This window comes from Trematomus bernacchii, unplaced genomic scaffold, assembly GCF_902827165.1.
Source record: "Trematomus bernacchii unplaced genomic scaffold, fTreBer1.1, whole genome shotgun sequence".
NCBI lineage: Eukaryota > Metazoa > Chordata > Actinopteri > Perciformes > Nototheniidae > Trematomus > Trematomus bernacchii.
The window spans coordinates 2,618,039-2,645,290 of NW_022987654.1; the positions used below are offsets into that span (position 1 = coordinate 2,618,039).

General features: G+C 42.9%; 1 protein-coding gene across 3 annotated transcripts in view; it reads left to right on the plus strand.

The window, feature by feature from the left end:
* The window catches only part of plxna1b (plexin A1b), a 178,216-nt gene that overhangs the window by 93,478 nt on the left and 57,486 nt on the right, over positions 1-27,252 (plus strand). For all 3 annotated transcript variants that reach the window (XM_034134973.1, XM_034134974.1, XM_034134972.1), the window contains 5 exons: positions 657-757; positions 3,682-3,805; positions 4,704-4,857; positions 5,894-5,993; positions 11,937-12,051. In XM_034134973.1, coding sequence (XP_033990864.1) covers positions 657-757; positions 3,682-3,805; positions 4,704-4,857; positions 5,894-5,993; positions 11,937-12,051 — 594 coding nt within the window. The remainder of the gene's footprint in view (positions 1-656; positions 758-3,681; positions 3,806-4,703; positions 4,858-5,893; positions 5,994-11,936; positions 12,052-27,252) is intronic.

Consider the following 27,252-nt stretch of genomic DNA (forward strand, 5'->3'; position numbering starts at 1 on the left):
TTGTTGTGCAGGCCCTGTACATACACTTGATCCGAGTTGTGCCTCTTATACATGTGCACACACACACACACACATATACACACACACACGTACACACACACACACACACACACGTACACGTACACACACACACACACGTACACGAACACACATCCGCATACTGCAGGTCAGTCCGTCTGCTCCTCTGCCTCCCATTGGTTTTTGAGGTCACCTGTCAATCACAGCACAGTTGCCACTGCCACCTGTCAGGTGTACCAGCATGCATTGCAAGAACTCCTCTGTACACGCTTCACTGGAGGCTGTCACACACCGCTGGACTGGAATCTCTCACCAGAACACACACATGCACAAACTGACACACACACACACACACACACACACACACACACACACACACACACACACGCGCGCTTACACTCGCACACCCTTTCCACAGATTAGCTCTCTTTCAATCTTAGGAATGTACACACTGACACTAACACACTCTGTTTGCTGAATTGTATCAGTCTGATAAGCTGTCAAATGCTCATCTCCATCCAGCCGCGTATACGGTACTGTTCATTTTACGAGTTTGATTACATCAAGGATACTAATTATTTCTTCATCACCTCCCTCTTTCTCTCTCTCTCCCCCTTTCTCTCTCTCTCTCCCCCTAGGTGGTTAGAGTCCCAGTGGAAAGCTGCGAGCAGTACACCACTTGTGGGGAGTGTTTGGGCTCCAGAGACCCTCACTGTGGATGGTGTGTCCTCCACAATGTGTAAGTACCCCACACACTTCATGCACACAGTAACACTCTTCACCTTGGAACCCCTGCATGGCATTGTGTAGTAGATAATTGCTTTTAGTTGTGTGTCAGTTGATCATGCTAGAGAGGGAGCACCCACCTGAAAGCTGACACATAAGATCAGGAGTGTTTTGTCACCACATATACTCCAATGCCTGTTGTTTGAAGAGAACATCCACCCCACAATTAAATCTAGGATCTGTTTTTCATGTTTTTTTTTTTCAAGTAACTATTTACTGAAAAAAAACTATTAAAGTTTGTACTGATGTTGTTTTTAACTGTAGGACAGAAATAAGCATTACAAAAAGACACTGGATACTTTCTTGGTCAGACCTCGGAGCTTTCATTAAAAATGTTTTTCAGTAGTGATATTAGTTGTGCATTTTGACATCTTGCTAAGACATATGTGTCACTTGCTGAATCTTATAGATACCATAATATTCAGAATTTCCAATTTAGGTCAATTACTTTGACTGAGAGATTAAAACTTCAACATTGAATGAGTTGTAATACAATGTGATTGTTGATGTAATGTTAAATCAACAGCATTTAAAGAGCTGACCCTTTCTCTTTACCTCAAAGTGTTGATTGACTAGACTCCTGGTACTAGGATGGGTTAAAAGCAGAGAACACATTTCACTGTGTGTGCTGTGTGCTCTGCATGTGTGACCATTAAAAGAGGGTTTCATTCCTCCCAATTCTATTTTCTATTCTATTCTAATATACACAAAACAAGTTAATCTTTCTTCATGTAAATGGTTGTCAGTAAAAACCTGGACAGACTGTATAGAGAATCTGAACACTGCACACACATGCAGTAGACAGCCAGTTGGTGCTTTGAATGTGGCCTGTGTTGACCTTGAACTATTTTTAACACCCTGTAATAACTAAAGTAAAATGCCTCTAACACCTTTTAATTAGTCACATATTTATGATTAATTGAAGAAAACTCACACAGCTTGAAAGCTGCTCGGGCGGACTTATCCTGCTGAAGTGTGTCAACTAAACAAAGCTAAACCCTTTTAATAGCATATACATGACAACACAGCTTGGCAGGCTGCATCACTAACACAGCTTGTTTTTAGTGAACATAATACTTAAGTGGGAACTTTTTGGCAACAGGTTTAGGATTAGTCACTTCCAGTGTTCGTGTTTGGTATGCTGACTAGGTCTTATGTTTGTTTTAAGATTACTATTTAAGATAACATTTTGTAACCCTGAGAGCAATGGTTTGTAGTTATGTTTAGAAAACAAATCTAATCGCTAACAAGTTTAGTGATATATAGTAACACTGGTTCTGTATGTAATCTCTCCCTTTGACTTGAGGGTGTGTTTATATGCACACGGGAGAGTGAGAGCAGTTACCTGTTATTGAATGGTGACAGGATGGTAAACCACAGTTGGAACACCTCAAGCATTGGGCGTAATGCCATCTCTGTGCCTTAATTAAACTTGTGAAACATATCACCAACCTGCCTTTCCTCAAGGCACACACACACACACACACACACACACACACACACACACACACACACACACACACACACACACACACACACACACACACACACACACACACACACACACCACCACCTGTGTTCCTCCATTTTAGCACACAAACACACATCCTTCAAATTACACGCACATTTACAGGATGATGGACTTGATCCGGTGATATTCTTCTGTTTGAGCACATCTGTCTTAAATGCAGCTTACTCATGTCTTTCCTGACATTGTTGCCAAATCCGTCCGAGATCTCTAGGGACACATTGGTATTTATTAGCCAAAGTGTGTATAAGCCTCGTTTCAGCCCAATGGTCCTTTTAGCCATATCTTATTAAGAGCAACGTAGTTTAAATCAATGCTGGAATTGAAAGGGGAATACACACACACACACACACACACACACACACACACACACACACACACACACACACACACACACACACACACACACACACACACACACAGGTGTTCTTAGACAAATGAGCACACCTTATTCAAAACATATTCACAGTCACACACTAGAGGAGCAGTAAAAGGAAAACAGGTCTAAAATGAGAAAACGTGTACATTCCTTTATGCATTTCTACTCATGCCTGTACAGTGTGTGTAGGTGTGTTTGTGTGCGAGTTCTCCCGGGGGAGCGCTTGGTGACAGCTTTTTCTTGCTGAGCTTGAGCGAAGGCTAACTAAACGAGGGGATGAGGGGCTGCTGTTCAGAAGAGGCAGTTAGCATTTTTTCCACCCGCCTCCCTCTTATTGTTGAGGCCTCGCAGAACGCAGCATCAGCACTTATCTCTCACCAAAGGGACCAGTTGTTATTAGTGCGAAGGTGAAATGATAGCTAATGCATTATGAATAGCTAATAGATAATAGTAAAACCGCTGCCATATGGGGCTGTATTGCGATTTTTTAGCACGATCACTTGGCTCGTAACAAACTGGGGAAATTGCTGACCCCGTTGATATGTGGCTGGTAGGAGTTGTATCATTTTTACGGTTTAGGGAAACTTTAATGATTGCCTGTATATCTCCCTAGAAGTTTGATTGGGTGGGGCTGTAAACTGAAGAGATGAGGGGGCTGGAGGTTCATTTAGCTTAGCAGTCTTGCACAAATGTCAGGGCCAATAAGGTAATGATGTAAAGGCCTGCAGTAATGGCTGGGGGAAGCTATTAGCCTATTTGTCTTCCGTTATTGCTCCCATTTCTGTGTGACGTGATGGCTGTGCATGTTTGTCATCTTAATATGATAACAGTTGCTCACATTCTCCCTCTCTCCTCTCCTCCCCTCTTGTCTCACTCTTCTGCCTGTCTACCTCTCTTTTTATCCATCTCATCATTTGTGTCCTGTCACCTTTCCTTTCTCTCTTTTCTCTCTTCATCTGCCGCTCCTTAGATGTTCACGCAAGGACCGGTGTGAGCGAGCCGGAGAGCCCCAGAGGTTTGCTTCAGACCAGAGGCAGTGTGTGGAGCTTACCGTTCAGCCAAGAAATATCTCTGTCACCATGTCTGAAGTCCAGGTATGTCTCAACTGTTTGTGAAAATGACTGTGGTACCTTCCAAACTGATGAAACAACATCAACAGTGGAATAAACCCTGTGAAATTAGGTCATGAAAACCCTGTGAGTTAAGATTAGTGTGCAAAAAAGGGCTTTGGGACATTCTATGAAGTTTTCTCACAAAAGACGTTCTTGTTTTGATTCATTTTCATCTGCTTAAATATCTAACTGTAAGAAAGACATCTGCTAAATGGCAATGATTTACAGAAAATGATTTGAACATTTACAGAAGAATACAATTTTAGATAATGAAATAATAATTTAACCTTGAACGTTTTGTCTCAAGGTTTTTTGCACGATGTCTACAGCAAAAACAGTGATCCAAAATCATGTTAAATTGCATTGTCTTGATTCAAAAACGTAGTTTGTTTCCCAACAAAAACTATACCAGTTAAAACAAACTATACATATGAGAGTATCTTTGTCTTTACGCAAGTGTAAAAATGAAAAGTCATTCAAAAGTCACAACATCTTACACCACGGATGCATCTGTAACTTTTTGTGGATTCTTTGTCTTGTCATCAAATTCGTGTGTGTGCATTTATTCATGTGAGTAAGAGCTCTCATTCTGTCAGCGGCTCCTCAAAGTAACCACATCGTTTTGAGTGATTACAGTTTGCCTCACTTTCTTTCTGCACATTAACACGAACACATTAACCTTGCTGTAATAGCTGCTCCGACTGACGCACACACTCTCCTTTATTCCCGCTGCTGTCACATATACTCATAACCACGCTTCTCTCCACCTCCCCCATTCCCCAACACCCATTAACCCTCATGTCATATCTTATAACAATCCATGTACACCATGTCCTTCCATTGATCTTGTACTGATTGTCCCTCTCTTTTCCCTCTCTAGCTGGTCCTCCAGGCTCATAACGTGCCTGATCTCTCAGCGGGGGTCAACTGCTCCTTCGAGGACTTTGTGGAGACGGAGGGACAGATCCAGGGTGGTCACATTTTCTGCCTGTCTCCCTCCATCCGGGAAATCATCCCGATCACCAGGAACAAAGGTCGGTACAGGAAGGGCGATGAAGTCATCGGGGTAGTGAGATCACTGGGTGGTGGCAGTTAGCGGGCGGGTTTAGATATGTGAAGTTATATATTTGAGGAATTTAGTAATAAACTCTTTTTATGTTGGTACTCTGTATTCCATTTGACACTTTTGATACTTATGTCATCCCCCCCATCTTCCTTCCTCCATACTGTATGAAGCTGATGCGTCACCTCCTCAGGGGTCTCTTTGTACGATAGCATGGGAGAAAGCTACAGAACGCTAATGTTACTAGATGATATGTTTAGTGTGTCTTTATTCAGAATACCTTGTCACCACCAATAACGCTTACCCATTTCCTTTCAGTGGCCCTAACATGAGTCTACATTTATGTACTGAAAATAGAACGGTTTTTGAATTCCCATTATCATGCATTATGCACAGTTGTCAGTTTCATTTTATTTGTTTTTTTCTTTTCTAAACGACACTGGTTATGCTCCTAGCTTTTTTTCAAAGCAGTGACTTCAGGGTGGTTTATCGTTATATTTATAAATATCTGCATCTTATTTTCCAGAGATTATGCACCTGTTTCATGTCCATTCCTGTCAAGCTACAAATGAGAAAAACTTGTTTGGTATCCGCAGTCAAAGCACTGAAAACTTGTCAGATAGTGCGCTCTAAGTTTCCTCAAAGAGACATCTGTAGTTTTTCATTATGCCCCATTATGTGTTCTCATCTCTGGCATCCAAACTCTGATTGGTGCTGCTATTTTTAATGCCACCCTACTGTGGGTGTGACATGAGCGCTGTGTTGCTAAGCTACAGTGTTTCTTTGTGTGTGCGTGTTATATGTTCAGGTCACACAAGTGGAATTCAAAGTGTGACGTGTCGATGGATCATTTATTTTTATTATAAATCCAATTTCGCAAATGTATAAACTGTGATTGATTATGGAGTTGTTCAGTAATTAATGTAGCTTATTATTATTTATTAACTGTTAAGATTAAGACAAAAGTATTCTTAATATACTTATTTCCATATATCTGTTTGGTGCAGGTGACAAGCGAGTGGTGAAGCTCTATCTGAAGTCAAAGGAGACGGGCAAGAAGTTCGCCAGCGTTGATTTTGTTTTCTACAACTGCAGCGTCCACCAGTCGTAAGTACATTTATCAGTCATTTGCTTCTCTTAGTCTGTTCCTTCTTCTTCCTTAAAGATATTATTCTCCCTGTCACTTCTCCCTATGGGCTGTCTCGTGTTACAGTCCATGAGGGATACAGTTAGACATCCACACAAATATCCCACCCCCCTCCGACCTCCACAGGAGGCTCGTGTTTCCATCGGAGTGAAAAATCGAACGCGCTGTATATGAGAAACGATTGGGATATGAGATGGTAATTCTAGTCTTATTATCATAACCCACGACACACACTAATGATACTTCAATGATTAATTCATTATGCGACGGTCTGCTGTAATACCTCCCAATCACTCTCTAACCACATTTATGTCTCTTCCCCACTTGATAAAACAAATACATCCAGCTTTTCTGGAGCACTGGTATACCTAGTCTGGTACCTTAAGAAAGATAAACCTTCAACTCAAATATAATAAATGGAGTCTTGTGCTTTTTTGGAAGAGTCTCCTTCACACAGATGCCCTTAGCTTTTTGCCCAATCGCAGTTCACTGCCTCTCCCTTAATCCACCCTCTGCTAAAAATCTCCACCACCCATCGAGGCGAACCCCTAGGTCAGTCTTACCACGAGCCTGATGCACCCTGCCGGGGTAAAAGAATCCTTCATCTCCTCCACCCCGGCCCACTTGATTTCCCCCCTCCTGTCCATCCACGTCTGATCCAGGGGAGGCTGAAACGTCTGCCGGGGTATTAGCCGAGGGGCAGCAGATGGCTGGGAGGGCCCTGGGGTACAGCACAGCTCCATCCTGGCTTCCCTCTGGATGTTAGATGAGCCTCCTTCGAGGATTGTCCACACACACACACGCACAGACACACACACAGACACACACACACACAGACACACGCACACACGCACACACGCACACACACACACACACACACACACACACACACACACACACACACACACACACACACACACACACACACACACACACACACACACACACACACAGACAGAGACACACACAGAGACACACACAGCCACACCTCTATCAGCTCTGTCACTTACAGCTCATTGAAGCCCTGAATGTCTTGGACACCTAATCCGTAACTGTGACCTCTAACCCAGCTACCCCCCGTCTCCCTGCCCTCCTACAGAAAATCCCCTGGCGCAACAATGATGATTAGCTCAGTTGGTTATGGGTGCGGTGGTTTACAATGACCATTCCCTGTTAATTCATGTCCCATAAGGACCTTGTGATGTTGCTCTTAATTACCAGTGCCTTTTATTGCCAAGGGTGTACAACCTGTTAGTCAGAATTGCTTCATGTTAATATAGGAAACACCTAGTAAAGTAAAAAAAGTTAGATACTCCCATAATGGTTGTATTGAAATATGATGTCACATTAAAGATTCTAATATGGCAATGATATCACAAACCAAGTGTGAGAAATGTATGAGCTGTGACGCAGGCATGAGAGTTGCCCATTTGGAGATGTTACCCCAATGAACTCTGATTAAATCCGCTCCCAGGGCTGATCTAATACATCCTCGGACTGATGTAATGGACACGTTTAATGAAGTTACAGATATGGCGCGTTGCATCTTCCGTAGCGACTCTGATGGCGACGAGAGATGCTTAGATAAGAATCCCATTTGGAGCTGGCACTCCAGCCCGAATGCCCGCCATGCCCTCCGGACGTCAGTGTGTGGCGTCTGATGAGATCAGACTGGTAATGTCGTTGGCGTAATGACTTCAGGCCCGCACAGCCACATGCAAGGCCCTGTTTCCAGTATGCTTGGTCATTCTTTACAGAGCCAAGTTTTACTCTAATGGGCTTAAACTCAAAATACTGCAGGCTTTTACACAGTGGAGGATGAAGACACTCTGAAACGAGAGATCCATCAGCTGTACCTTCGTGAATTCCCGTGCATCTGTTTTTGCCGTCTCATACAGTACTGCGTATACTGTTTACTGCTTACATTAACAATACCTTTTGGAAGGGTAGGAATGAGCTCGACAGGAATTATCCTATCATGTTTCCTAACAGTTTACCCTCACATATTGACACCCAACCCCCATTCCAAAAAACACACACCCCTCCCGCTTATTTACTCAAATAATTACGTCGTGGCCCCTGCCTTTTCAAAAATGCCATAAATTTGCATAGTGGTATTAATCTAATTAGAATTCCCACTGTTTCCGTTTAAGGGTTGCTGAGATTGAAATAGAAAATCACCCACGGCCATGATTGCTCCTTAATTAAATATTTCCATACGCTTTTTTTCATTCCACAGCCCCCCGTTTATTTAAGATAGGAAAGATAGTCTGGCAATACATTTGAGGTTTTAATGTCTATATGAGGCCATATGATGTCACCTTTTCTCGCTACCGTTAATGTTACAGGGTCATTTTTTGATGAGGCTCTTAGAGTAATTAGGATTATGCATTGGAAGAAAGTGTACAGTTTTCTGCTAAAAGAGAAGAATGTACATATCTGGCTCAAAGAAAAAAAACACGAAATTACGTTCAAAAAGATTTAGAAGAACTATGTAATTAGTTTTTATTTCAATTTCTTGACTTGGCACATTCAAATTGCACTCTTTTTCTGCACTTGGGCATGAATTAATAAACATTAGTCCCTTAGTCTTTACAAAACACCCCTCAAATTTGAAAGGGAACCACTAATGATGGGATAGACGATTGAGGACCAATAAATGATTCACCTCCACCTCCTTTGAATGAATATCCAATAAATAACACATTTTCCCGGTGCAGGAGTGTCAAACGCACCTCACTAGGACAGCGGATTGTATTTAGCACTCCAAACTGATCGAGGAGAGGAGAGAGGAGGAAATCATAGCCTATTGTGTCAGTCCTGAAAAAGAAAAACGTTCCAAAGCTAGGGCGGCTTGATTAGCATCTGAATATGAACGGATTAAATTAGCATGATGAGCGTGGCCATAAGGGGAGCGTGTCTGCAGCAGCTCAAAGCCTCTGAGTGGCCAACGGCGATGGCCAGTGACAGGTAGGAGCAATAAGAGGAGACCGGGGGGTCTGAAAAGGGAGCCCACCTCTGGACAAGAGAATAAGAAATATCAAACGTCCTCTATTGGCCTTGGGTGGGCTTTTCCTTTTTAAAGGGTCTGCACCCAGGCTAGAAAGGGGTTGTGAGATCCTAAGGCAGCTCGTGACAGGGGGCCATGGTTACTTCGAGGAACCAAAGAGCGAGCAGTAGGGGGTTGTCAGACAGGGCCCTACTGCTGGCCTTGGTTGGCACATATAATGGCAACGTCTAATATTTCAAAGGCCTTAATCATAAAAGTCTTATAAAGTTGGCAGCGGTTACCTGCTGATATTTTGCTCGTTATTTCAAAGTCACTGGTACACTAACAAGGTTGATTTGACATGAATAAAAGATAAAAGTCCATATAAAAATGATTATTATCAGGGCTTAGCGACAGATGTTTTGACGGGTGTTATGATGTGAACTACACATCAATACATTGTACTGCTCTCTTTCTTTCTCTAGTGTCCTGCTGTGTTAAGTTGGTGTTGTACTGTATTTTGATGAGCTCTGAACCGCCAGTGGGCCCCCAACCAAAGAAAGACTCTTTGACATTTAAACTAGTCATTGTGGCCGAGCTAACCAAAAGCATCATGCTGCACAATGAGCTTGGCTAGCTTGCCACGTGTGCACTTGTATGGCAACTGCTCTTTTGTTTAGTATTGACATCCTTTTTTCTGTATCTCACCAACTCAGAACATTGAGCTAAACCCCCAGTTCTGCCGCTTGAGTATATGCACTGTATGCTAACCTAACCTAGCGTAGCCTAATCGCTTTCCCCCCATTTGTTGGGAACATTGACAAATCTCCTATTTGCTCTTGTGTGGTATTAGGAGGCCTGTTATTTCCTTTGCCGCACATCCCTCATTCTAAATGGACAGCTTCTCTCAGCACAATGCTAAATTGGTCAATTAAAGCGGCAGTGGGATTGAATTAAGCTCCAGCCTCTGATCTTGCTCAAAAGGAGGGGTCTGGGCTGGAAACGATCACTTAGAATGTGCACCTGACAAACGAGCGGCTCTAATTGATCCAAATGAATCCACGTCAGGGTTTGATGGAATCGTATAGGGGGCTCCATCTCAGAGCTCAAGATTTAAAGCTGTAATTTTTCATGCCGATGAGATGGTTTTTTTTCTACACAGGGTTAAAACACACTTGAGAGCTTGTAGGGAGTGTGCTCATAAGTGTTCAGACAGACATGCAAATTCACACCTGGCAGATGTGGTTGAATAAAAATCAGCCTCCAAGTTAAGCACCTCCACCCACACTTTTATTGTTATGACTTGACTTGACTGTATTAAATGCAGGGTTTTTATTCTATTTACAATACGCCATATGCTCAGACAAACTATAACGGCTAAATGAGTCACGCAGAAGACATTTTGAAGCTGAACTCGCTTAGTAATAAAATGAAATTTTTTTATTTGTAAGCTCATAATGGTTACATTAGATAATGCTGCGCACATAAATGAGAAACCAAGTGGCGCAGTATTTCTCTAGGGCTGAGCAAGGACCAATAACATGAATCTGTGTTGATAAACTGCATACTTGAACCTGTCTGGCTTCACGGTTCCCCGTAGATACTAATACACACACACACACATGCACACACACACACACACACACACACACACACACACACACACACACACACACACGTCACACACACACACACACACACACACACTCACTTCCCAACTTCCAACCTAATAATGTTTCCTCCCTCTCCCATGAGACTCCCCCCCCCCCCGCAACGCTATTTTCTCCCCCCTCTCTCTCCCACGATACCTGGCGTCTAAACCTCTCCCAGGGAAATCCACCTGCTTTTGATCTCTTCCTCTCCCTTTCCCTCTCTTATTTCTCCCATCTTTCTCTTTCAGCCTGTCTATCTGCACCTCGCCTCAGCTAAAGCAGGTGAATTTAAAATGGTGGAGCGCTCTTAGCCCCACGGATGAAAGAGAGCTTTAGACAAAGAACAGGGGGGAGAGCTTTTTAAAATGAGAAGGCAGAAAATGAAAGGGATGGATAGAGCGGGAGAGGCGGAGGGACAGAAAGAAAGGCTCAGGGTGAATGGATGGAGAGAATGATACAGCAGAGGTATAGAAGAGCAAGAAGAGGGGAATATATGCAGAGAGTAGGCCGATTGTGAACAGCAAGCAATGGACAGTTACAAGCGAGTGGGGAGTGATGAATGAAGAAAGTGAGGGGGATAAAAGGGTTAAGACAGTTGATAGATGGGGGAGAGAAGAGGATTCAAGACAGGGTGGGAAATCGTCCAAAATTTGACATGCGTGGACATGAAGTAGTCAAAGAAAGGAAGCTTGAGAATTAAGACTAATCATTTATAACTCATTATAGAAGATCCTTTATATCACAGTCGGTACCTTTTTACCGCAAATCTTCTCCCTCATTCTTTTCTATCCCCCTTTTTTAATACACCTTTTATATTTGATGTACTTCATGAACTTGAACTTTGAAAAGCTGGTAACAAAGTAGATACAAAAATAAGAGCGAAAGGTAACATTTCCAAACTATACAATTATTGATCTAAACATCCCCAAATAAAGTCTGCTCTACGGTACGAGCCCCTCAACTGGCTTATTTCAGTGCACCTACTTCTTTTAGGTTGTAAAATACATGGATGAGATGAAACTAAAATGACCTTCTTACCAGTATTTCCGCTTGTCTAACGCATAAAGTATATCACTGGTTCAAAGTCAGTCATTCTTTTTCGTCACACTATGAGACCAACCCATTCCGTCCTGATTTTTTTCTGTCGCTCTGGTTTGTCAAATGAAGCGTTGATGCAGTAAGATAAATAATTTAGACTCATGTCGGAGAACAGGTGACCCCTGCTGACTCTATCCGTCTCCTCTCATCTCTCTCTGTTCTAGCTGCCTCTCCTGTGTGAACGGCTCGTTCCCATGCCACTGGTGCAAGTATCGCCACATGTGCACTCAGAACGCCAATGACTGCTCTTTCCAGGAGGGACGGGTCAACATCTCTGAGGTAAGACCCTGCTGTTTCGTCCACATTGCTTTCTTTTTTGACAGCATGATGCGTTGTATGTGTATTACCCTTGACATAATCGTGGGATGAGTCCAAAAAGCTGCCAGAGAGATTTTTTTTTAAATATTTTTTGCTGAATGTTACTTAACAGATCTGAATCCAAAACAGTTCCTTGTCTTATAACTGCTTTTTCTTCATAGCGTACCGGGTCAAATAAAGACAGCTTGTTTTTTTTTCTCCCACAATTTCTAGCAACTAGGCACACATTGCGCTCAGCTGCACACACACCTTTACCCTCGCAGCTTCCGTGGCTTTCGCCTCAGGGTTTCCTCACATCACCGTGCTGTGTGTGTCTGCTGTCTGTGTGTATGTGTAATAGTGGCTTTTGGCACCACGACAACAGCTTGTGTACTGTGCAGCAATAATTCTGTCGCGGCCCATAAGGCCATAAGCAGGCCGAGATGAATGACTGTGTATGGAAATACTGCCTTGTTCTTACATAGCCAAACACTGCATTAGCATAAAAGCTAATATCAATCGTGCTGAGTGGCGCCATGGAAAGCAAAACTAGTGTTTGTCAACTGCTGGAGTGTATGCAAGGATATGAGTGATGGACACGCGGTCATAGTGTGTTTTCGCTGTGCGTTTCTTTCACTGTCCAATAGTCGACAAACATCGTCTCCGACATATTAAGTGGCACAGAAAAGTGCATATCTTCTCAATGGACTTATGGATGTAAATCCACTGCACTCCCAAGTGACTGACATTCATGCCTGTTCTTTATCTGACTGATGCCTCACACACATAAATGCTGAAATACACACACGCGTAGACACAATCCGACGCTATCTCCTTGTGTTTGTAGTCTGACTCTCCCTGTTATCTCTATGCAGATTAAAACCCCCCCCACCCTCTTCCCCCCTTGTTGCCCCGGCCTTTATTAATTGGTCAACCTTTATCCAATTACTTTCCTCTTTATCTCTTCCCTCAACCGGAGCTGTGCAGAATCCCAAACACTAGCATGCTAAACCACAGCATCCGTGCCCACTAAAAACAACACACTGGGCCAGCCTTCACGCGTCACGGAGCTAATGTTAGCGGATTAGTGCGCCCATCTGCAAGACATGGGGAGAGCGCTGGCTAGCACACTCTGAGCTGAGAGAGGCCAGAGGGCCAACGGATGGATAAACAGGAAAGGCCTGCAGTGGCGAAGGAAAATCGAAGAAAAGCAGGATGTGAAAGTAAACATATACTGTGTAGCAATATTGGTGAACAAAAAAAAAACAGGACTCTAGAATATCAGAACATTTTTATTAGCATAAGATCTTTCTCTATCCACATGCCGGTTCCTGCAGGGATCTTTCCAAAAGACATTTCTGGTGCAGGACAGTTTGTCTCAATGTAGAAGCTTGGTTAAAACCAGGACATGCAACAACAAAGAGTGAGAGCCAAGCAAAGGGAATGATGGAAATGGAGATAAAGAGTGAAAGAGAGGAAGTGTGAGCGAGGCAGCAGGAGGAAATAAGGGACAGACAGACCGGCTGAGGGTGCCGTGTGGACACAGAGATCTCTGCTGTCACCTCTCCTGCCCAAGAAACCACCGACCACATGCTCCAAGAGAATCCATCATCTTCACTGTCTCACACACACCATACACACACACACACACACAACTACTACACCTCCATGCACAAAAGTGTAAACATTCTGACAGTGTCTTGCACATGCACACACACGTCCACAGAGTCATTCATCATCCTTCTCCTACAGTAGCTGCCATATCCATTAGTTGCGCTCTCAATGCCCCAACAAGTACAGCTCATCCTGTAGGCTAGACTTATCCTTCCCCTCTCCCGTCTCACTCTCTCTTTACACCCCATCCCTCACCATTTTAATGCTCATGTACCCCATCTTTTTCTCATCCTTCTTTTGCTTCCCCTTCTATGTGTGGATTATTTGTAGGTAAAGAAAGGAGAAAGAGGACAGAAATGTGCCTCTCTTCCTTACCACTTCATGTTTTTTATCTACTCATAGAGTGAGGTTGAGTTAGCATGCTATAAGGGGCACGTTTCTGTGTGTGTGTGTGTGTGTGTGTGTGTGCGCACATATGCTTGCACCCTTAATTTAGACCTCAAACGATCCATTTCGCCGTGCTGTAGCTCATCTCTGAATACAAATAGCAGTGTTTAACATAAGAGTGAAATGGGCTCTCCTGATAGCAGACATTTCACTCAGACCTTTGCCGCGCCCTCCCACAGAAGAACACAGTAGACGGGATTAAATAGGACTCATCGTCAGGCTTTGATCAAAGGCCAGATAGAAGTTTTCACGCAGGGTTGAAAGGTAGCTGCTCCTCGTGCCTGACTCTGTGTGGTCTGAGTGCTGTTGGATCTGGCAGGCAGCAGTGCAAAGAGAACATATTTTAGGAGCATCTGGTCAAATGTTAAAGTTCTTAGGGTAACAGCTGACCTTTGAATGTGCGCAATTCACTTGTAAGAACATGATCAACTCTTGTTCTTCGTGCGCATCACTTATTTATTCTTCAATTTCATTACTACCCTGAAAATGAGTGCTAAAGCTTTAAAAATGAATAGTACATACAAATCAATAAACATCCTCATTCTGAATAAGAGAAACATTTAACAGCTGCACATCAATCATTTTCTTTTCTCCATCCGTACGTTTTTTTTGGCCTCATCTCCAACTGTATCTGAATCTTATGTTACCATGGCAACCCGGCAGGACTTTTTTTTTTTCCCCCCTTTCCTTTATGTTATGTTCTTCTCTCACAAAAACAGCAGCGTCTTGTCCATCTTAAATTTGTTCGATCAAACAACCTGGTATTGAATACATTGTTTTGTCTTTTGATTGTCATGCAAAGCAATAGTAAGAAAAAAAGTCAAAGACAAGCCAACCAAGGAAGTGTTGTTTGTTTTTGTGAACAGACTGTGTCAAGATAGGGAAGAAAGCAAATGCAAAAAATGGATAGACAGAGGAAGCGGGGAGGAAATAAATATGAGTGACATTTCCAAATCAAATATGCATGAATCAACAATGCCTCCAATAGCGCAACAAACAAATTCTTGAATTAAGGAGCGACCGGGCGGAAAATTGCAGGAGAGGAGTAAGAGTTTCTTTATTATATAAACAAAGAAAGATGGAGAAGGGTTAGATGTGCGTTCCTTTATTCACATAGTCTCTTTTCCTTTCTCAAGAACATGACTGCGGTTTTCCTTCTCCACTTCTTCTTTCTCCTTCCACACCCCTGAAGAGAAAGTGCTATTCTGAGCCAAAGCCTTGATGACTGCCAGGCAAGGTTTTGGGTGGTTGGGCTCAGCTATGTTAAGACATGCTTACGTGTTTGTTTTGCTGCGAAGCAAGGCTCAGTCTCACTCGAGCAATCAAGGCAGCGGTTAACTTGATTGAGATTTGTGGGCACAGAGCTTCTTTTTTCTGCCCTCCCTAAACTCTTTAGGCTGTCGCACTTTGTTGTTTCCCCTATGTTATTCCTCTCTCTTTCTTTGCTTCACTGCTTTTATTTTTCATTTTCAGTTTTGACTTACACACAGACAATGCTGCCATTGTTTTTTGGGGGTTTTGGTGCAGACTAAGGAAAATCTAAGAGCGATGGGCAACACATACAAAATATAAAATTCTTCCAGATGTTGTTAAATGGTTTTGTATTCATGTCCAAGCACCATTTTTTGTCAGGATGTAGCGATTATAGACATTATGCTGTCTTACACTTCATTTTGAATGTAATACAGTGTTTCTGTACATCTCTTCAGCCTTAGTAGCTTCTTCATCGGTGTCCCCGGCGTCTGTATGCCATGGAATGTGTGGCTCCAGTGATGAATTTTTCACTCTTTTATAAATTCAACACCTTCCACTCCTCGCCTTCCTTCTGTCCCGTCTGCATGGATGCACCATTGGTGGACTGATGTCACCCTCCTACTCATTCCCTTCTCTCTTCTCCATGAATTTAACACACACAAGTTGAAAATTGTTTGATATATGCTTATTAGCTTTCTTGCCCAGAGTTAAGGACAACACATGTTGCGAAATGAGCTTCGGAGGTGCTTTTAGGATCAATCTGTTGTGTTTTGACAGACCCAGTTTAGCTTCATGTGTCCATATTTTGTGCTAAGCTAATCTAACCATTTTCTATAGCTCAATATTTTTTCCCTACGCATCTGACAGTGTTGACCATTTACTTATCAAACTGTTGAAAGCAAATAAAGTCAATCTTATCATTGTTTTAATACACAACGGATTTATACCACCTTAAGGCACACAGTACAGATAATGTGTATCAAAGCACACTCCTGTTTGTTGCCAATTATACAAATGTAATGTTAGTGTATGACACATTGTCCCTAGACCGTGCATTAATAAGAGAGGCTCGGTGTAGGCTGCACTCGGAGCTAGGCGCATGAATATATTTACCCAACACTGTCTTTCTCTCACACCCTTAACCAGCCACATACACTTATAGCACACAGCCTACACACACATTCTTAAACAGTCACAGAAACACATGCTTACTCTTTCCTTTCTCTCCCTGACACACACACACACACACACACACACACACACACACACACACACACACACTCACACTCACACTCGCACACACACACACCATGGTTGAACGTTTTTTTTTAGATGGAGGTGTGAAGGCCTCGAACCGTGACATTCTGGCACACTGTGTTTACCCTGCCTAGTACTCCGACACTAAGCAGAACACACGCACGCACGCACACACTCCACAGAAGGACATCCCACAGATTGTAGGCCAAGGCCGCTTGAGGGGCCTCACTATGTGTACACGGCTATACGTGTGTGTTTGTTCCTACTTTTTGAATGTGTGTGACTGTCACTGGTTCTTATCTGGACAAAGCACAACCAGCAGCACAGGGCTGCAGGGGGCATGTGGGCGAGAGGTGGGGGCATGTGGGCGAGTGGTTGAATGATATCCACCCTTTCCCTTTCCTTCACCTTCCCTCTCTCCCTCCCGGTGTCTTTATCAGATAGAAAAACATGTCTTCTCACCTCATCATCCTTTTCTTTTTTCCTTCTCTTCCCACGTGGTGCCGTCACCCAAATGTTCCGGCAGGTCTGTCTCCTCTTTCACCGTCACCATCTACAGATTTTTATTCTTGTCCATCTGTCCTTTTTCCACCATCCTTTTCCTCGACTTATCTTACCTTTCCATGCATAGTCTATCAACATACACAACTTACTTGTTTGTCTTCCTCTCTATAATTATACAATTTGTTTTCTCCCTCCGCTTCATTGCACATGTAGCTTGTAGCTAGTGATTCTGCCTAATATTAAGAGAGCACGTGCATAAGCCATGTCTAATAATAAAAAATAAACAATGCTAGGAAGAGGGAACAAATAAATCAGAAAATGGGTGGAGGTGAGATGCAATATCCCACATGCTGCTTTCCAAAAGCAATGCAGTCCTTCCAGGGCTTTATTTGTTTCAGGAGAACAAACCAAAGACAGACAGAGGTGCTGTAATTGAGACCAGATGTAAACAGAGAGAAGGGAAGAAAAAAAAGACAAGGGCAAGGAGGCGAGCGGGAACCTTGGCAGTAACAAGCGGCAGATTACATCCAGAGTGACGCAATTTATTTCCAAATGCATGGTTGAAGGGAAAGGGAGGGGAAAAGTGAAATTGAGGGAACATGGAGAGGAAGTGGAGGCGACAGGGTGATATAACCACATGTTTTCTTTGCTAGATGGATTTTAGTCGGGCCGTGATCGTCCAGTGTTTAACCCTTGGTTTGGTAGCGCTGCTCCTTGAGGTTTTTTTAAACAGCTTCTGACGCTCCCCCCCCCCCCCCCCCGTCTTTGTGAACTTCCTGAGGAAAGTTCTCAGACACTGTCCAAGAATCAATTTCAGCCTCAGGGAAATCCGAGTGGAATGTATCAGGTGTTTTGGCAAACTCTCTTGTACATCCCTCTAATTTGTTGAGAACAATGGGTTGGATTGAGAAAGTGTTTTTTGAGTAGGGCTAATTTGATTCAGCCCCTCAGTCACGCTCTACTCCTGCGTGCGTTGTACTTCCCACACGATCGTCCTGTTTGTATCGGGGGGAGAGAATAAAAAGGCAGGAGAGATTTGGAATTTGTCCCCTGTGTGCACTCGCACATAGATGTATTCAGAGGCTAACACACACGCATGGTCCATCACATATGCATGCAGATGTTTCATCTCTCCTTCTCTCTGTTGCTATTTTTAGCCTTACCGTCCCACAGCTTATCTTGCTTTTTTCTTCCTCTCTTCCAGCTCTTCCTAGTGTTTTTTTAGAAGCTTTCACAAAATCTCCCTCACTTACTGCCGAAGCCTCCTCGCATCAATCCCTCGGCAACAGAAGGCAGGCAGGGTGGCTGGGAGACACTGGAGAGAGCAGCCTGTCATACCCTAAGAAGTATGCTTAGTAGACAACTACACAAGGACGGCAGAGTTATATTTATGGAAGAGGGTGGAGTTTAGCAAATGCAGCTTTAAGAGTTATGCAGATTCGAAGGACGCTGTCTTGGTTTAATTGGCTTAAAAGTGTTAATCCTAATGTGACATTGAGAAAAAGTTAAGCAGTTGGAAGACACTGGAAAAGCGCAAGTGTAAGGTGCAATATCGCTGCTAGGTTATTCTCTCCTTGATATAATCTTATGCCACCCGGCAAGGCCCATTGATGCAGCGAGTATCTTTGCCAACATGCTGGCTGCAGCGATGAATACAAGATCAGCCTAATGAAGGGCTGACGCAAAGCAAGGATTCACAAATACACAGAAATAAGATGAGTTGATGCAAAGAGGTTTGCTGACCCTGCACAAGATCGTGTGTCAGTGGAAGGTCTCAATGGTTTAATTATTGAGGCTGTATTAAATCTTCATTCCCTGAACCCTCACATTCAACCCAGCTAATGGTGAACACAGATGAATATTGCATTTTCACCATCAACCCCTCGTGTGTGTCAGCGAGAGGAAGCAATAGATGCAGAGTCACTGAGAGAAAAGGCAGTCGGAGAGCAAAGAATAACACTGCAAAGTGAGCTGATGGAAAAAACAAACTCAAAGATGCGGGCCGAGCAGAGAAAGAGAGAGAGAGACAGAGTGTGATTGAGAAACAGCGACCGCCTGCTGGGATGGAGAGGCATACAGAAAGAGAGTGGGGGGAAAATACCTGTAACGTGCTGCGATGGCCAATCTCACAAGAGCAGCTAACTGTCTCTGTCATGTTGGGCTTTTCACCGTGCTGTTTTAGTAAAGTGGCCTGGAGTGATTTTTATTCCATCCTCCATTTAGCTGACACAATTGCCCTCCCATGGTAACCCAAGATGGTCAGTGACATACAAGCTTTGGAGACATGGAGATGGACCATGGGTGGCAGTGGAGCGCTGGATATCAGTGTATTATTATACAGTCTGATTTAAGATTCTGAAAAAGGGATGTTTCCCCCACCAACATTCATTCATTCCTGTTCTTATGTTTGCCTTTTTGCCTCCTAGTGGCGAGCAGCATTGTTGCCGCAGGCGACACACTGATGCTTGGGCAGTCATTTTCATTTGCTAGTGATTTAAAAAAGTAAAAAGGAGAAAATGGCTTGAATTGTATGTTTTCTCCTAAAAATAAGTCTGGCAGTAATATATTTATTCACTGATGTGGCATTTTACAACTTGAACTTTGAGTCATTTTGACAACAATATTTTTGGCTGCCAATTCATACATGCAGCCTCTTAAAGAGATTGTGTGTGATGTGTGAATGTAGCATTATGTTTCTCAGCGCAGTGGGATAGATTGTGGCACAGGTCAGGGAGAAACTGAAACGTCTGTGCTATTCTGTTGTTTGTTTTCTCAGTGGCACAACTCAGTGTGTTTCTGGCCTCTTCATCTGGTTTCCGTTCTTCTCAAATGGCGAGTTGGATAGCTGTCTGCACACAATTTAAATTGTAAACTCAGTAAACCTTTCCACTCTTTAATTACCAACCATTCAACACTGGGGGGACAATTCAAAGATAAATTGTGTATGTATCGATAAAGGGAGTTCATTTTTAAAAGCTGAATGTTAGTTTCAAACCTTGGTGTGTATGTCTTAATTATTTTTATTTAAAAAAGTCCACTTTTAGTGTATCTCCGTGCCGCAGAAATGCATTCAGAAAAAAAGAACCAATAGTCAGCAGACAGGAGAGCGAATCTACCTCTGAAATCAAGGTTCGTCTTTGAAAAGCTGAAAAGCACAAGGTTTGATCGCTGCTGACATATCTGGGTTAGAATGATAACAGGGTGCCAGGAGTCGTCCCCCCCCCCCCCCCTCCTCCTCCTCCTCCTCCTCCTCCTCCTCACCCACTCTATGAAAATCCAGGAGGAGAAAAAAAAAGAAGACCCTCTAAAAGAAAATATTCACACAGTCCTGCTTCTTATTGTTTTATAGCATACTGTGCCGTCTATGTCGAGGGGATACAGTGTAGGTTTGGCAGCTTGCTTGTAAGTCAAGGATAAGGGATTATGAGATGAAATCAACATGTATGTGCCTGGGTGGTACATCAGAGCACCGAGACTGAGTGTGTGCATGTAGGTAATTTATAAGAAGAACATACGGTAGATTCAGTTGAGCTCTAATCCGCACTGAATAACTTTCATGTCACACATTCCCCTGCATCTCTATTTAATGCAATCTCTCCTTTCTGGGCGTCCTCATTCCTATGCACTCGCTCACTTTTCCCATTTCCTCCTCATCTCTTTCTCTCCTCATCTCTTCCTCCCTGCATCACCATTCTGCTTGGAAACGAAGGACGTGGGCGGACAATCTCACAGTCCCTTTCAAGGTTCAAAGTCCCTTTTCTTCCCTCGCTCTTGCACTGTTCTACATGTTGCTGCCTTATTAAGTTGTTCCACTCTCACTCTCTCTATCCCCCCCCCCCCCCCCCCCCCCCCCCACCCCCTACAGAAAGTGTCTGGTTGGCCACAGAACATATTTCTGGTTTCTGCCAGCTAATGAGCCTGCCTTACATTTGCGGGCACACACTCTTTGTTCACACATGTACATGCCTCCATGTATGGAACACATCCTTATTATGTTATATTTAGATTTTTTTTTTTAATCATATAGCGATGTATGCTATATGTCTTGTGGATGTTAACCTACATTTTAAATAGACATGCCTACACACACTCCTTCTAGTGTAACTGATTTTAAGGGGTAGGCTTTTATTGTCTTTGTGGCTGGTACGAGTCCTAATGAAATACACACACACACACACACACACACACACACACACACACACACTGAAACAAACACTTGGCTGGAGGCCAGCTGGTACATGGGAGAGGAGCGTATGTGATCCTAGCTTTGACATTATAATGCAAGACATGCCATGACCTTACAGTATATTACCTTTCTCGTATTAATTAAGGAATGATTTGGAAGCAGTCGTCCATATGGTTTAAAATGTAAGAACAATGGAAATGTACCTATTGTGTAATTCTATACAATATATGCTTCTTTCTCAAAAGATTACTCTCATCCAACAATCATATGCATTGTTAAAATAATCGCACGGATAAAAAATAAGAAGGAAAATACACAAGCTAAAATACAGGTCATGTTCGTGAACTTGGCATACAAACATTTGCATTTATCTTTGAAGTATTTTACAATTGACTCTGTGCCCGTCAGATAAACACCAGACCACTGATGCGTGGGAACTTCTTTGTTTGTCATAATATTTAGTAGCATTTGAACTTTTTTTCAATTATTTCCCCACACTGTTTGTACTATTCTTCTCACCACACGGTTAAGCTTTAGTTTTTCTTCCCGCTTTCTTCTCTGTAGTTTCGTAAATATTTACAATTGATATCCATAAGGACCAACTAATGGCTCGTAGAAGAAGAAAAACCTCCCTTTGGTTTGTGTGTTTGTTTTATCAAGGCTAGAAAGAAGCACAATTCTGCTGCAAGAAGAGTTTAAGTGATTGCATTTTAAATGAAATCATATTGGTTGCCTATAATGGTATCTGAGTTCACTAAAAGGCAGTACATAGGGGAGAGGCCTCATTCCCATTGGATATTTAAACAGCTAAAACGAATGACACGCCACGTCATGTATGTTGCTTTGGATAAAAGGATCCACCCAGTGCCATATATTGTAATATAATATTAATGTGGACTGTAACGGTTTACCTCTAGTTCAAGGTTACAGACGGCTCTTTGGTTTCCTACGTATGTCACATGGCCTGAAAGGGGGGGCGGGTGGGGGATGTCGACAGGCGGTGGGGGAACATTCAACACTCTTCATATACCCCCTTGTCAGGAGCCTATGAAACACACACACACACACACACACACACACACACACACACACACACACACACACACACACACACACACACACACACACACACACACACACACACACACACACACACACACACACACTGACTGTCCCTCTTATGTGTACCAGTGTGCCTTCCCCCCCCGCTCCTCTGTGGCCACCCATGCCATCTCATCTCTCCCGTGGGCTCCCCATATCGCTTTACTTCATTATTTAGCGTGTTATTTTTTCTCCTCCCTGATCTATAGTCCCCACATCACAGAGGCGGCTAATTAATTATGGATGGAATTGAAGGGGGGAGAGGGGGGGGGGGGGGGGGGGTGTTCGAGGGAGATTGGGGGGTTTAAAAAAACCGACCAGACACCCGCCTCATTACATATGCGCAGTGTTTTTGGAGCTTTATTAATTTATATCTTGTCAGGCTACACCAAAGCCTTCAGAACTCTTTTGGCTTTTTAATACATTTATTTATTTATATATCATCCCGCTATCGCTGTTGTCTTCCTCCTCCCAGCCCTCGCTCTCCCCCCCCCGCCCAACTCAATCTACAGTATGTCTTGATTCTAATCTCTCACCTTCTACATGTCTGCACACACGCACGCACACACGCACTCACACACACACACACACACACACACACACACACACACACACACATGCACACCAGCCTTCTGACTGTCTCATTATCAGCGCTTGGCGAATGTTAAAAGGTGTTTTGCTCACTTGCGAGAAGAGATTATCTTATCCGCCCGCTTGTATTATGATTTTTTCCCCCTATACTTTCTTCCCATTTGTCGTGGAATGAGTTGGTGCGGTACACATCAGAGTGCATTGAAAATGAAGGGAGAAATATTTCAGAACGGGCTTGACCTAAAATGACAGCTGCTCTGCTTTGAGAAAGCTCATGGCAACGTTCAATCAAAACTGGCATCTGGGTGTCGCCAGTGAAATGTCACAAAATATAGGTCAAGCATTGTACCAATACTTTTGTTAGGAATAATGTTTTTCGGCTCTAGATAATATTTTATCTTATTTTGTATTCAGAACATTTTGGTTAAAATATACAATACATCTTAATTTTATTCTACATTATTATAAATGCCTTAACTGTTAACAAATGGGAACAGCGGAACCAGCCTTAGGCAGCAAAGCTAACAGCGGCCTTTAAGGGAAAACAAACAGAGAGAGGTAAGGAAAGCCCTCTGGGTACTTGGCTTCGAGCAGAGGTTGGAGACTTGGGCTTCTGCCATTAAAAACACACAATTCGTTACATATAGACTCATTCACATACTCAAAAACACAGACACAAACACACACTTTTACAGTCCAATCTAATCAGGGTGTAAGAGCTTATTTCACAGTTAATGGGGGGCGCTCAGAAACAAAGAATTTCATATTTGGCAGTATTCACATCTGTTGGTGTTAAAAATGCCTATGAAGATGTCAGAATTCAAACATGTTCAGTGATCGATATCTCAAAATAGAGCAGATGTTTTCTTGTTCTGGTGCGGGGAAACCATCTGTGGCGTGCATTCCTTCACGCTTCATTTTCACCTCGCACACATGTAACTTTACTATGAAAGGATCTTTCTGGTTACAGTAGACAAAGTGAACCATATAATGAGGCAGGCTGTTGCTCTGTGCAGAAAAGATGTGCTCTGTTGCATCGTGCGTAGATAAAAGCGTAAATCACTGTGCCATTGTATCGTCCAACCTAAGCATCACATACACACAAATAAAAAAACACATATTTTTCTTTTCACACACATAATACACACTCCTCTAAGAATCCCCTGATGGTCCTCCTGAAGTGTCACATCTGGCCCAGAAAAACCACAGCATCCGTCTTCACAGATGAATTGAAAGCTGAGAAGTCAGGAAGAAGGGGGAAAAAATAGAAAAAGGGTCTCTTCCAGCTTCAAACGAATCCCCCCGGTGAAATATTGTTTCAATGTACGCTGTACTTTGTAGCCCTAATGCCGGCTTTGAACTGTTTTGGCACCTGTCACAAATACTGATGAAATAGTTTCCCTCTCCAGAGCACCATTTCCTTTATCTTTCTTGCATTTCCTCAAAATCCTCCTCTTCCTCCATCTCTTTCCCAGAAGCTCTTTCCGCTCTGTCTGGTACGCAGTGTGATCTCGTATTTGGAGCTTCGTACAGTTGCACTTCTGAACTTTTGCAACATTTCCTCTATGAACTATCCAAACTTTAATTCACTTGCTTCTGGCTTTTGGCGTCATTATAGTCAGACTTTAAATTCTTTAATGTAAAGTTCTGATTCAATGTAGGAAGAGGCAGGGTTACTTCTTTTAACACATTTCTTATATACTTCCTAGACAATCTGTTTTCTGCTTCATGGTATGGCAACCTTAAAGAACTTGAACCAACGTATACCATATGTGCATCAACCTTAAGATGACTAACAATAGGACTGAATGAAGTAAAGGGATACTGACAAAGGAAGCAACAATCAGACAGCTGAGCTAACACAAAGTCAATATGCAGATGAATTGAATAAAACCGCTTTGCCAATGGCTACGCTAACTTCTGACACACTCGCGTCTACAAGTTAGCTTAAGCAGCCCAATGCTGAAACCTTACTTTTTTTTACCCGTGGAACCTTTGACGATGCAAGCCCACAGCTCTTTTTTTTCACTGAGGACAGACTTCAAAAGCTACAAGTGAAAATCAATCTCCACTTTCTTCACAGTCTCTTTCTCTCTCTACATCGCCGGTCCCCTCCATCAGTTTTCAAGCGTCGTCTGAGGCTCCAGGCTGTTAATTATATAGGATGTTGTCAGGGGGTTTGGGTACGTTTTTGACTGTAGGACGGATGGAAGGATGGATGTAGTTGATGTGTAAAGAGACAGAAAAGGTGCTGAGGGATCCAGGCAATCTTCTTAAATGTCTTTCTTCATACTTGGTTGTTCTATTTCTCCGTCTTTTGTACTTTCTTTAAACCTTTCCTTTTTATTTTTACTTTCCTACAGCTATCTGACATCCCTGTTTCTCTTTTTCTCTGTTCTGAATCAAATTGGCCTTCTCTGGTTTTCCTTTCTTTAAAAATCCTTTTCACATCCGTTCTCTCAGTCCACTCCCTTCATTTCCTCCTCTCTCCAACTATCCCTTAATTCCCCCTCCTTCCTCTCTACATACTCATCCTCCCTCCATTATATTGAGCAGCCCCCGCACCCACCCACCTTTCTCCTAGTTGATTATACATCAGGTCTTCTGTAGCCCGCTTCTTCCTACTTTAGTATTCCCCTTTCTCATTATGTGGTATGCATGTGTTTGTGTGTGATCAGACACACAAGGCCAAGGCTAAGCAGCCTAATGAACAAACTCCGGCATTGTGTTCGGGCCCCGGGGACGCGCTGTAGCTTCTAATGTACAACAGCTCAGAGGGGAAAGAAAAATTCACTGACAGGGAGCCAGCTATCTGCTTAGAGGAAAATGTCCAACAATAAGCCAAGCAGAGGGTGTGTCCTTATCCCAAGCTTTTCTGACTTGCCAACCTTTTCGTCCTATCCTGCGAATGGATGGGACAACACTGTCAATATCAGGCTCTTCTTCAGTCCTATACATTGTGTTACATTCGTTTAAGTATGGTTTCAAAGGGGATATAATTGTATTATTAACTTGCTTTTTCACTGCTTGTGCACATGTATTTGGTTTCTGGAGTGTCTACTAACCCACAAACTGTGAAATAAAACATCATAATGAGATGTTTGTGAGCTGCTCTGGTCCGAAAACATGGGATTTAACCAGCCATTCAGGTTTGGCTCCTTTTTCTATGTCACTTCCCCCCAACTCAGTATTTCACTGCACTATATATATGCACTATATTTTTCCTGCAAGGCAATCAAAGCAGACTGTACTTTTTTTGGGTGCGGGGCTCCGAAAACACGTTTTTTTAAGCATTCAAGCTTGACTAAACATGTTCTATTAGGAAACCCAAAATGCAAGTCTGATCCTCAAAATGTTCAAAATATGTCCCCTTTGAAGACTGCTAAAATGTGTATTTTGGATAAAAGAATCGGTCCGAATCATGTCAACATTCAAGGCCCTTTTCCTAAGACTACATGAAAGGAAGTTGGCATTCTCTGCCTGCCACATGTCTCTTATTATACGAATCCCTTAACGGTGTCTCTAGGTTGTAAAATATGTGATTTGTCAGCAGCGATCTGGTTTGTTATCCTTTTGGCTCCAACAGTACGTCACAGGGTGGGTGTAGTTCCACCCAAGCTTTAACTCATATTGTATAAGAACTGTCACCCGCCCTCCTGCTCTTTTTCCATCTCTCTTTTTCTCCCTCGTTCTCAGTGTTAACGAGATCTACATCGCTGCCAAATCATGGCATGAACACACTGTAATGACTTCATTTCTTCCAGCACATGAACACATGCATATAGGAAACATTATATACTGAGTGGACTGTCCCGTCTCATTCTGCCTCACTAAAGTTGAACGTGTGCAAGCATAGAGGCACATTAACCCAACTGTATATAAAGAAACTTATTTTTCCATATGTATCTATGCAAGGACACACACTCAGCCCTCCAAGGTGGTGCAGTCCAGTGGTGTGAGCCGGTGGATGGGCTGAGTCCAGATGATCCAAACAAGAGTCTTGACAGCTCTGGACAATATCACTGATGTGCACACGCGCACCATGAGCTCATTACTCCCCTCCACACATGGACATAATTAACTCCAGCCTATCTTCCTGCCATAACAATGCAGCGCTGTTATGATGCAAATAGTTTTATAGGGTAGATAATCTTTGTGAACTTTGTTTGAAAAGCTCTGTTGCTTGTGTGTTGTCGTGCAGAATTGCTATCTGGTGCAAGGCCAGTGGG